Source organism: Argentina silus (assembly GCF_951799395.1).
Source record: "Argentina silus genome assembly, chromosome: 12".
Taxonomy (NCBI): Eukaryota; Metazoa; Chordata; class Actinopteri; order Argentiniformes; family Argentinidae; genus Argentina; species Argentina silus.
Window position 1 is genome coordinate 4,189,489 of NC_139666.1, and position 13,172 is coordinate 4,202,660.

Here is a 13,172-nt window from a genome sequence, read left to right on the forward strand (position 1 = left end):
ATAAATCATCTGTATGAAGTTTACACATTGAATACCTCTTTGTTCTTGGACTGTTATGGCTGTGACAATCTCCTTTGGCTCACTTGCTCCCTTGCTGTTAACAGCTCTGATTCTGAAGAGATATTGCTCATTTTCATTCAGAGAAGTAATAGTGTGCTCAAAGTCAGTTGTCTTCATTGTTGACACCTTCATCCATTTGTCTGTGCCAAATCGGCAAGCTTCAATGATGTAGCTTGTCAGCCTGCTTCCACCATCATGCTCTGGTTTCTCCCATCCAAGTGTTACTGTAGTCTTGGTCACATCCACAACATCTAGTGTCTGTGGGGGCAAGGGCACCTCGCACACCAGCACCAAATCAGGGGTTTCACATGCTTCTCCCACACCGTAGATGTTCTCTGGTAAGACTCTGAAGTAATATAGCATTCCCTCCACGAGCCCTGTGATTTTGTAGGATGTCTTGCTGCACTTGGCTGTCACTGTCTTGAAAGCTCTCATTGATGCCTCTCGCCTCTCAATGATGTAGTTATTCACTGGTGCTCCCCCATCCACAGTTGGGGCCTCCCATGCAATGACGGCAGCATCACTTGTGAGTTCCTTGATCTGGATTGGTCCAGTTGGACCAGGAGTATCTAAAAAGAGAACCATAATATAATTTAAAATCTGTACTACTGATACCATTCTAGTAATAAAATAGCCCAAACTTGCATTCATCAAATACACACAACATCACCAAATCATACCATAGATCTTGACAAGAATGGAAGCCGACTTCTTTCCAGATTGATTCTCTGCATCAATGGTGTATTTTCCTGCATCATAGCGATTCACTTTGTCAATGATCAGAGTTGTAGAAGTTTTAGAAACTTCAATGAATCCACGGTTCTGTAGGTCCACATCAGGTTTGCTCCAGGTAATGGCAGGGACTGGGCGTCCAGTCACCGCCACAAAGAGGCGGAGGGAACCTCCTGCTCTTAAGCAGACGGTCTTCCTCAGATCATCAGACAGCTCAAGGTCAGGGGTTTCTGTGTTAAAAAGAGATGGGTATTAATCACACAACAATGCCCAAAATAAATGTACTTATGAAAAACAAATATCTATTTGAAAATTTAATGAATACAAATGCGTTTGTTTATGGATAACTCATGATCATGGATCATGTACATGAAATGTACTGCTAATTTCATCAACATTTTGTTGAGGGAATGTTGGGGAATAACTTTTCACACAGACTAGGTTTAATTCCTATTATTTAGTTGATACTATTTCAAGTTGCTTAAATCTTTAGACTCACCAATTCTCTCAACCGCCTCGATTTCTGCGCAGGGCTCACTGAAGTCACCAGTTCCATTGACGTTAACTGCAGCAACTCTAAACAGGTACTTCTTGCCACTTGTGAGGCCAGTGACAACATGCTCTGTGCCTCTCAGGGTCTTCTCGTGTGCCTTAGTCCATTCCTCTGCTCCCTCTTCCTGGCTCTCAAGAATGTATCCAAGGACATCAGCACCTCCATCCTCCACAGGTCTGGTCCAGGCCAGGCTGATGCTGTCCTTGGTGGTGTCTGCAAGGCGTGGGATTGAAGGAGGAGCTGGGGTACCTGGGAGTAGATACACAACATTGACAGTCAATACCTGTAACAGTGCATCAGCAACAGCAAATATCGTCCAATGGATTACTAATGGAGACTTACATGTGGGCACCCTGCAGACAGCATAGAGAGACAGCTCACTGGGTTCACTCTCGCCAGCCTTGTTTATTGCAGTTACACGGAACTGGTAAATGTTTCCCTCCTGAAGGCTTGTTATCTTGAGGCTTGTGTTCAGAAGTGTAGAATCTTTGTTCACCTTGATCCATCTTGCGCTCTTCCTTTCACGTTTCTCAATGAGATAACTGGTTATTTCACTGCCTCCATCACTCTCTGATTTGAGCCATTCAATTGTAGCAAAGTCTTTACCGACAGCCAGAATCTCTGGTGCTCCCGGAGGAGATGGAACAGCTATAATAACAAAGGAGACAATATTGTCAGATGGTCATCTTAATCATTGTTCTGATGCAAGAGGTTACCCAATTAGCTGGTTAGATATGCCACTGGAATCTGCTGTTGGTTCAATGCGTGGCTCGTTGATCATGATAGAGGCCAGCGCTTCTTTTGGTTCACTGAAGCCAGCATCATTCTTTGCCCACAGAATTAAATTGCAATGCAATTACCAGTAACACTTAGAGCATAATGTTATAATGTGTTCACAGCACAAAATAATACTTGTTATCATCTTTTAATGATCCTGAGCTATTATTTTAGCTACTATTATATTATATTATATATAAAATGTCTATTAGACAGACATAGTATATTATGATATATTATACAGACATTATAACGCATACATATTATGATTAGTTATAATGTGTTATATGTGTGTGCCTCATATAAAGGGTTACCCAATACCACACAATAACATGGTGATAGAAACGACATTGCTACACAACTCAATGCAAGTTACTTATGTTGATATACTTACTGAATGTATTTCTGGCAATGATGAGGCCAGACTGCAGAAGAACACCATCTCCATACTTGTTGACTGCTCTCACACGGAAGAGGTACTCATTGTTCTTGAATAATCTGGTAATGTTACAAGTCAGAGCCTTGCATTCAGCATCCATGACCACCCAAGTCAGTCTGTTGGTGTCTCGCCTCTCAACAGAGTAGTGAGCCACTGCATCACCACCATCCTCCAGAGGTGGTTGCCATGAAACCGTACATGATTCTTCTGTCACATTGCTTACTGTGATGTCTTGACAAGCACCAGGTGTATCTAAAAGAACAATTAACAAATTAACAGTTAGAAGTTATTTGCCACGGAGGCCCTTTGTTGTAATCTTCCCTTTTCCTTGTTTTTAATTTCAGTTTTACACTTACCAAGTACTTTCACGTTAACTTCAGCTGTCTTGACCCCACTGGCATTCTTCACAGTGAGACAATACGTTCCAGTGTCATCTCTGTCGCAGAATTTGATAATCGCCAACGCACGTGTGTTGGAGTACTGCAGAGAGTACTTCTCACAAAGCTCCAGTTCCCTGTCTCCCTTTGCCCAGCAGACTTTCGGGTCGGGTCTGCCACCAACAGCAGCATCAAGAACAAGGTCTGAGCCAGCTCTTACGGTAACAGTGTCCACCAGAAGTTTGCTGTCAAGCTCTGCTCTTGGAGGTGCTATGAAAAGAAAGATAATTCAACTCAATAAATTATCCTTGACTTGAATTTTGAGTCATCAGTCAAAAATGTTTAGAGGTATATATCTTACTGTATTCTGCTTTGCATGTCACTGCACCAGTTGACGCTGACGGCAAGCTATAAACTTGACCTGTGTTCTTGGCGATGACACGGAACTCGTACACCTCTCCTTCCCCGAGTGCCGTGACTTTGAAATTGTTCTCTGTGACATTAGTGTAGTTACACTTCAGCCAGCGACCCTCACCAGTGATGGTGTATGGCTTACGCTCAACAATGTAACCCGCAATGGGGCAGCCACCATCATTCAATGGTGTAGACCATTTGATGGACACTGTAGATCCGGACACACCTGTTACCTCTGGTTTACCAGGGGGATCTAGGTAAATATGACAGAAATGGCAATCATTAGTCTGCGTTGCTTAGTAGGGCATAATTAAATAGGATCATTAACCAAAGAGTTCCAAATTGAATTATGAAAGTACTTACCAACTGGGTTCTGAGCGACTGCTCTCTTTGATGCCTCACTGGCTTTGCTCAGGCCAGCACCGTTCATTGCATAGATTCTGAACTGGTACTCAAGGCCTTCAACCAAGCCCTCCACTTTGTAGTAGCATTCGAAGCATGGGATCTTGTTCTCCCTCACCCACAGGATGGTGTTTCTTTCTTTCTTTTCTATCCAGTATCCAGTCACCTTACTGCCTCCATCGTTGTATGGCTCCTCCCATTTGATAGTCAAGGAGTTCGCGCTCACGCCGAACACCTCAGGTCTCGTTGGTGTGCTAGGGGGCGCTGTTGTCAACAAGAAAATACATTCAGTTGTAATTCATACAACACCCTAATAACAACATGAAAGATTGGTATTTCTTAACATACTCACAGAATGGGTGCTCAGCGACGATGGTTTCTGACTCAGTGGACTTGCTCACGCCAAATCTGTTTTCAGCACAGACACGGAAAGTATATTGCATGTACTTGGTCAGATGTGAGACATCCAATGAGGTGCGTTTCACACTGGAGTTGATAAGTTGCCATGCAGTTGAGCCAGATTCACGCTTCTCAACAATGTAGTTGGTGATGTCAGTTCCACCGTCGTCCTCTGGTTCCTCCCATGTTATCACACAGGATTCAGAGGTAATTGATGAAATCTCAATGGGTCCAGTGGGAGGACTAGGTCTTCCAATGACGTTGACAGTAACAGTGAATGTCTTTGCTCCTGTGACATTCTCAAGAGTGAGGAAGTATTTGCCACCATCACCCCTCATACACTCCTTGACTGAGATCGTGGTCCTGTCTTTCGTTGTCTTAATGGACACTCTGTCTGAATTCTTCAGCCTCATCTCCTCAAGTTTCCAAATAACCTTAGGCGCTGGTCTACCACTGATGGGAACATCAATGGTGAATGTAGTTCCACTCTTACAGGTGACCAACTGGTTAGATATTTCACTGAGATCTGCTGTTGGTTCAATGCGCGGCTCTTTGATTATCACAGAGGCCAGTGCCTCTCTTGGTTCACTAAAGCCAGCATCATTCTTTGCTTTGACACGGAATTCATACTCTGTGTTCTCAGCTAAGCCCTCAATCACAATGCCCAGGTTTTTGGTGTTACCTCCAGCAGCCCATTTATCTGTGCCCTTTGCTTTAGTTTCAACAATATAACCTGTGAGACGGCTACCACCATCATGTTCAGGTTTCAGCCACGCTAGAGTTGCTGTTGTGTCTGTGACGTCAAGGATATCCAGTCTCTTCGGTGCAGAAGGCTCTGCAGTTGCAATGATTGGGTCTGGCATTTCATAGGCCTCACCTACACCATACTGGTTCTCTGCTGAAACTCTGAAGAAGTATGGAACACCCTCTAGAAGTTCACTGATTCTTAGTATTTTCTGAGTGCACTTGCCACCTGATTGCTGCCAGCAACGGCGACTAGCCTCACGCCTCTCTACAATGTAATGATGAATGCGGGCTCCGCCATCATTGGTGGGAGGTTCCCAGACCAGAGTCAGAGCTCCTCTGGACACTTCCGTAAAGACCAGAGGGCCTGGAGGACCTGGTGTATCTTGGACTTTTACAGTGAAAGTAATGGACTTAACATCACAGCTGTTCTCCAGTGAAATGGTGTATTTTCCAGAATCATATCTGGTACAGTTTTCTATTGTCAAAGCACTGAAGTTCTCTGCAGTAGTGATATCTGTCATGACCCCAAGTTCTCCATTTTCCTTGATCCATTTGGCTGAAGGAGTTGGTTTTCCTTTGAAGGCAATGCGGAGATGGACAGTGCCTCCACTCTTCACAATGTGTGTCTGTTTGAAGCTTGCATCAATATCAACTTCAGGTGCAGCATGTCTGTCCACAGCGTGTACTGGTTCAGGGATTTCTTTTTCCTCTCCTTTACCAATACTGTTTATGGCGGCAACACGGAGCTTGTACTCTGCACCAGTTTCCAAACCAGTTACAACATAGGTAGTATCGCTGCATAGTTCCTCATTGACCCTGTGCCATTCCTCCTCAGCTCCCTTGCACAGCTCAATGATGTAGCCATGGATCTCCATTCCACCATCATCCGCAGGCCTGGTCCATTCCAGACTGATGGATGTATCTGTAGAGTCAGTTACATTAACCACGGACGGAGCGCAAGGAATATCTCTAGGCTCACTTGCTTTAATAGGCATGGATATGTTACTGGGTACTCCTACACCAGCATCATTCACTGCCATGACACGGAACTCATACTCCATATCCTCAGTCAGATGAGTGACTCTGTGACCAGTCTCTACTATTGGCTTCTTGGTCATCACCTTCACCCAACGGACTGTCTTCTTCTCACGTTTTTCTACAATGTAGCACTGAATTGGGTTTCCTCCATCAGATGTGGGTGGTGCCCATGACAGTGTGATACTTTCTCCTGTGACTTCAGTTGAGTCAGGTGTACCAGGAGGATCTGGAACCGCTGTAGGAAATAATAGGAAAAAATATTATTATTATTTAGACGTACAGTATAGACGTTTCTCATTAAATGTGGCAAAATTATACTTGGACTTACTGTATTGCATTTGTGCAATTATAGGACAGGAATCCAATGGTCTGCCGACACCAAACTTGTTGACAGCAGAAACACGGAACTGGTACTCGTTGGTTTTGATCAATTTGGTGGCACTGTATGTGGCAGCTTCACATCGGTCTGTGACAAGTGCCCATGAGATCTTTGAGGTTTCACGCTTTTCAATGATGTAATGAGAGATGTCAGAGCAGCCATCATTCTCAGGTGGATTCCATGAGAGAGTAACTTTGCCTTCAGAGATCTCAGTGAAAGTGACGGGTCCCACTGGCTCCCCAGGTGTATCTAAATCATTAGATGATAAAATAATATTGTATCAGGTGATTTCACATATACGGGACAGTTTAACTTCTTTAGATTCTGTAAGGATAAATCACAGTGCCATATAGATAATGAAATCAAAACAAACCATGAACTTGGACGGTAATCTCCTCCTTCTTGGTGCCAGAGTTATTTATGGCTTCTACACTGTATACACCACGGTGAGTACGGTCAGAATCCCGGACAAAAATGGTGCTTGATCCAGCGACATTGGTGATGTCCATCATTCTCTTTGTTATCTCCATTCCATCTCTGTACCATATGACCTTGGGTGTAGGTCGGCCGGTGATGCTGACCTTCAGTCTGATGTTGTCGCCTGCCTTGGCTGTGAGTCCCTCAAAGTACTCTGGTCCAAACTCAATGTTTGGAGCAACTGAAAAGGCAGAAAGGGAATAAGTCAAAAAGGGAAAAAAAGTGTCTTTATTTTTCTACAATGCAAAACAAATGTTGTCAGTAGACTTGATCATGTATTCACTTACCACTTTCATCCCTGACCACGATGTAGCCAGATGACTGAGAGGGAGGACTCACTGTGCCAATAGCATTTCTGGCAATCACTCTGAATTCATAGCGTTCATTACAGGCCAGACCAGATACTGTGAAGTTGCATTCCTGAACATCAGTGAAGTTGCTCTTCAGCCAGCGGCCTTGTCCCTGGCGCTTCTCAACGTTGTAGGCTGTGATCTTGTTTCCTCCATCACGTTTGGGTGCATCCCATTTCAGTGAAACAGAGTCACTAGTAACATCAACATAGTCTGGTTGGCCAGGTGGATCTGAAACAGGAAAACATGATTTAAATTTCATGTTGAAATCATGTATGGACTGGAATTAACCTGTCTATTGCATATGGTTAATACTCCCAAATACATTAATTTCACTTGGACTGAAACAAAATTAAATGTGTTTTTCTTTTTTGTTTTTTTTAAACCTTTACATTGATGACACTACTTCCTTTATGGGATGAATACAGAGACAGTAAGTTAGTCCCCACAAGAGAGAATAAGGACTTACCAACTGGAGAAACAGCCATGGTGTGCTTGCTTTCATCACTGAAGCGGCTGAATCCAGCATCATTCTGAGCATAGACCCTGAATTGATATTCAAGCCCTTCAATAAGTTCAAGGATCCTGAAGTCTCTTTCAGTTACCAGAATAGTGTTGACTTTCTGCCACATAATGCTGTTCTTCTCCTTCTTCTCAACATGGAAGCCTTTGATTGGTGAGCCACCATCAAAGATGGGTGCCTCCCACTGAATAGTCATGCCATCATTGGTGACGTTGTACACAACAGGTCTACCAGGTGGACCTGGAGGTCGGTGCTGATGTTTGGCAATGACATTTTGTGAGGTCAGTGCTTCGCTAACTCCGTATCTATTCTCAGCACATACTCTAAATTGGTATTGTGTTCCTTTGATCAAGTTTGGTATCTTGAATGAGGTTCCAGTCACATTAGAGCACGCCATCTTCCAATCTGTCTGAGATGTATCATGTTTCTCCACAGAGTAGCAGGTGATATCTCCACCTCCATCATCATTGGGCTCATCCCAGGATATCATTATGCTCTCTGATCTGACTTCATCCAAACGTATTGGTCCAATAGGCTTGGATGGTGGTCCGAGAGTTATGAGATGAATGTGGAAGGATTTCCTGCAGGCCCCATTATCCAGAGTCAGTGTGTATTTACCACCATTATCTTTATTTATATTCTTGATCATAAGAGCAACCTTGTTCTCGGTTTTCTTGAAGCGTACTTGTTCACTCTCCTTCAGAGGGAGATTGTCCTTGAGCCAAATTGTGGCGGGGCGAGGTTTACCCTTGTATGGCAACTCAATATGCACATTGTGACCAATGCGCTTACTGATTCGTCCATCTGGATAGTCCTCAAGGCTTGCCTCTGGTTGAATAATATAGTCCTTCACATTAATTGGTCCAATTTCAATGAAGTCACTTTTTCCCTTCTCATTCATGGAGCAAACTCTGAAGTGCATTTCTGTGTGTTCTTTAAGTTTTGTGACTTCATATTCAGCATGTTTGCTGGTGCCAGCCGGTGCCCACTCCTCTTGTTCCTTCAATCTCTTCTCAATGATAAAGTCTGTTATGATGCTTCCACCATCATAATCAGGCCTCTCCCACTGCAGTGTTACAGAGGTCTTTGAGGAATCCTTCATAGCAAGCTCTTTAATTGGACCAGGGGTCTCTGTAGCTTTAACTGGTTCAGCTGTATCACAGGGATCACCCACTCCATTTTCATTCTCTGCTGACACACGGAAGAAGAAGGATGTTTTCTCTGAGAGGTCATCAATTGTGTATGTTGTGTCTGTGCACTTGTTTGTCACACAAGAGAAGGCTCTCTTGGATGAGTCTCTCTTTTCAATGATGTAATTGGTGATTTCAGCACCACCATCAAGAAGAGGGGCCTCCCAGCACAGAGTTACCTTCCCCCGAGTAACGTCCTTCAACACTAGGCCTCTGCAAGAAGCTGGTGTGTCTTGCACTTTGACAGACAATGTTAGTGTCTTTGGCTCTCCTACACCATTCTCAATCTGTACTGTGTACTTTGCAGTGTCAATCCGCGTGACCTCTGAAATAAGAAGCACCGATGTAGTGTCTGTGTGGTGGAATACATATTTGGGATCATTGTCAATGCACTCGTCTCCCTTCTTCCAGGAGGCACTAGGTGCAGGTCTGCCCTTGAGGGGAACTGTGATCTCAACATCCTTCCCTGCTTTAACAATATAGTGAGTCCTCATTGCAACGTCTGGATCTATTTGGGCTTCCTCTGCAAAAATACAAAAAAACAAGATGTTACATGTTGACTTTTCACTAGGATAAAGGATAAAATGGTAATGTTACAGAAGAGTAGTTACATACCCAGGATATCTTTAGCTTGTACAGGCTCAGTCATCTCAATTGGCTCTCCACGTCCTGCGCAGTTGATGGCAGATACGCGGAAGTAGTAATCAATGTCTGGTTTGAGATCAGACGCAACATACTCTGTCGTCCTCACTTCTCCCTTGGCACTGATGACGGTCCATTCCTCCTCACCATCCACCAGTTTTTCAACAACGTAGCTGGTGATTTCACTGCCACCATCCCATTCTGGCTTTGCCCACCCAAGGGTAATGGATGTCTTAGTTGAGTCAACCACTTTGAGCTTGCAAGGTTCATCTGGTGTATCTAATAAACAAAATGCATATTTAGATACAGTAGACCTTAATAGAGATCTGAAAGATGTGTCTATTACCATATCTCCTGCTGTAGGTAGATGCCAAATAATGTTACATACCAACTGGATCAGCTGCTTTGTAGTAGTCAGACACGTTTGAGAAGGGGCCCTCTCCTGCTTTGTTGATAGCACACACACGGTATTGGTATTCCTTTCCTTCTGTCAGGTGATGGACCAGCTGGGTGACATCGCTAATTGGATCTTTGAAGACCTTTATCCAACGAAGGCACTTATTGTCGCGTCTTTCCAGGTAGTAACCAGTGATTGCACTACCGCCATCAACACCTGGCTTTTCCCATACAACTACCATTGATGTTCTTGTAATTGTTGTAGCCTCTGGTGTGGAAGTTTGTCCAGGTGTAACTGAAAAACATAAAGCGTGTATACATTTTCACTGTTTCCATTGTATTGAAAAATGTTTGATGTAGAAGTTGCTAAACAACTGAAAAAAGTGTTTTGGTGTATCGACTGGAGTGAAGGTATGTGTTTAATCACAGACATTTTATTTTTAGAGAGAACTATCCCTTCAATACAATAGGGTGACTGGCATGTAGATTACTTTAGGCATTGTCTGCATTTAATTACAGTAGAGCCTCTGTTTGCATGTTTCAAAACATTATTTGTATGTAACCACAATTTTACAGCCTGTTTTGTGTTCCACTTACCAAAAGCATTTTTGGCGATGACTGGCTCTGACTCTAAAGGATCACCAACTCCAAACTTGTTAACGCCCCGCACACGGAACACATACTCATTCCCTCTTATCAGCTTCTGGACATTCACGTAGCATTCTTCCATATCATCAGATATGGTGGACCACACCACTCTGCTGGTTTCACGTTTCTCCACAATGTAGTGGGTGACTTTAGCACCACCATCATCCAGTACTGGTTCCCACGCTATGGCGATCTTGTCTGCTGTGACTGCCTTAAACTGAATATTTCCTGCTGGAGGTCCAGGTTTGTCTGGTAAAGAGAACAATGAACATATGAATATATAATCTACTCACATAACAGAAGGTTTACGCTGTAATATTGTTTCAAATTGTAATAAATAAAATGTCAAAAAAGACATGTAGAAATACCTAGAATTTGTATCCTGATGGAGGCAGACGCTGAGCCCAGAACATTCCTGATCTTGATTTCATATGCGCCTGTGTTAAGGCGAGATGCATCCTTGATAAGGATACCAGAGGCATCAGTGGTGCCCTCAATAGATAGCTGAGAACTTGACACCAATTCCTTTCCATCCTTGCACCACTCAATTGTTGGCAAAGGCTTTGCAAGGATGCCGACTCTTATCTTGATAGATGTTCCGGCTTTGTACTGCACCACATCCAAGTACTCTGGAGGGAGGTCTATTGCTGGGGCACCTGAACAATAACAAATGAAATTGCACCAAACAAATGAGTGAAATGAATATCAACCGAACAGTTCCTTCAAACTGAAAAACTAAATAAGATGAACTTACCACATGAATCGACACAAGTAACTGGACCGGCAATAAGAGATGGATTGCTGACGGAACCAACTGTATTCTTTGCAAAGACTCTGAACTCATAGGACGCATCCTGTGACAAGCCGGACGCTGTGAAGTTCATCTCAATGACATTAGTGAAGTTGGCCTTTGTCCATCTGCCATTAGGAGCATCTCTCCTCTCCACCATGTAGCCAGTGATCTTGCTTCCACCATCATAGGGAGGCCGCTGCCAGACAAGGCTGACAGAGTTCTTAGTGATCTCTGAAACCTGGACATTTGCTGGGGGTTCTGAAATACAAAATCAAGTTGATCAAGACCTGATGATAACACGACAATATCTATAGTAAACTGACAGAAATAAGAAAACATGTATATTGATAATCAAGGCATTTACCACAGGCATCAATTGCAAGCACTTCTGGAGACGTTTTGCTCATCTTCCCGATACCAGCTGCATTTTCTGCTGCAACCTTAAATTCATAGATGTGTCCAGGGTGTATGCTTGATACTTTCAACTGTTTTGCAGATATGGCTGTCTTGTTAACCTTCTGCCACAAGATGCTGCTTCTCTCCTTCATCTGTAGGTGGTAGCCAAACACAGTGTTTCCTCCATCTACCACAGGATCGTGCCAGCAGACAGTCAGACTCTCTCTGGACACAAAGGTCAACCATGGGGTTGATGGAGGGCCAGGAATGGCTAATAGAAAAAAAACGCATATGTCAAAGACACATCAAGACACTAATTGGGAATACATTGTTATCACTATTCCATTTCAAAGACACTTACTGTATGGAAGCTTTATTGTGACTGATTTGGTGTCAATGTGGTCACTGATACCAAAGCGATTTTCCGCCTTAATTCTGAACTGATACTCCTCTCCTTTGGTGAGCTTGCTGACCTTTATTGCACTTCTTGCCACTGTAGACGATACCTCTGTCCAAGCAGGAGTACTTGTTTCACGTCTGAGTACAACATAGTTGGTAACTGGGCTACCACCATTGTACACAGGCGGAAGCCATTTGAGAGACACACTAGTTTCACCGACATCACTGACCTCAACAGGACCGCCTGGAGGACCGGGTCTATCTAGCACAACAATGTTCACAAACATTTTGGTAGTACCACTTGAGTTGGAGGCGGTAATATCATATCTGCCAGCATCACTTGCAATGCTCTCCTTGAGGTTAATGAGGAGGCTCTCAGTGGTCACCTCAGAGCTGAATCTCTTTGTTGATTTCACAGCAACATTGTTTCTTGACATAGCAACTTTGGGCATAGGTTTGCCAGTGAGTGGGAGCTCAAATGTCAAATTTGATCCTGCTCTCACATAGACATTGTTCTTGGGGTAGTTCTTCATGTCAAAATCTGGGGCCTCTGTGAAAACAAATGACCATCATACAATTAGATATGATGTGCAAACAAGATTTGCAGTATATGATGAAGAAGTCCAAATAAGAACAGAAAAGTAGAAATCTTACCTAGTTGATCCTTTACAACAATAGGGATAATCATCTCCTTGGGTTCACTGAGTCCAGCATGATTCTCAGCAGAAACTCTGAAGAAGTATTCCCCATTTTCCCTCAGGCCCTTGCATGTGTAGCTGTTTGTTTTCACAGCAGCACACTTTATCCACTTCTGTTGTCCTTTCTCCAGTGCATCGACGATATAGCTAGTTACTCTGCTTCCACCATCATGCTCTGGTCTTGTCCAAGCAATTGTGATGCTGTCCTTGGTTACCTCTGTAGCCCCCAGCTTTAGAGGTGCACTTGGTTTTTCTGCAGAAAATAAATTAGCAATATGTTATGTTGTATGGGGCCACACCTGTGATTACATATATATCACACAGATGACATGATAACACTTTA

General features: G+C 43.5%; 1 protein-coding gene across 1 annotated transcript in view; it reads right to left on the bottom strand.

Moving 5' to 3' along the window:
- The window catches only part of LOC310813205 (titin-like), a gene marked incomplete at its 5' end in the record, with an annotated part of 146,534 nt that overhangs the window by 13,801 nt on the left and 119,561 nt on the right, over positions 1–13,172 (bottom strand). The window contains 21 exon segments of the mRNA XM_083682068.1: positions 36–629; positions 741–1,022; positions 1,292–1,594; positions 1,688–1,993; positions 2,517–2,813; positions 2,918–3,208; positions 3,300–3,605; positions 3,716–4,018; positions 4,107–6,173; positions 6,267–6,566; positions 6,691–6,975; positions 7,082–7,375; positions 7,614–9,380; positions 9,473–9,778; positions 9,888–10,190; positions 10,493–10,792; positions 10,912–11,199; positions 11,298–11,594; positions 11,701–12,003; positions 12,094–12,681; positions 12,786–13,082. Of these exon segments, the coding sequence (XP_083538194.1) occupies positions 36–629; positions 741–1,022; positions 1,292–1,594; positions 1,688–1,993; positions 2,517–2,813; positions 2,918–3,208; positions 3,300–3,605; positions 3,716–4,018; positions 4,107–6,173; positions 6,267–6,566; positions 6,691–6,975; positions 7,082–7,375; positions 7,614–9,380; positions 9,473–9,778; positions 9,888–10,190; positions 10,493–10,792; positions 10,912–11,199; positions 11,298–11,594; positions 11,701–12,003; positions 12,094–12,681; positions 12,786–13,082 (10,077 nt within the window).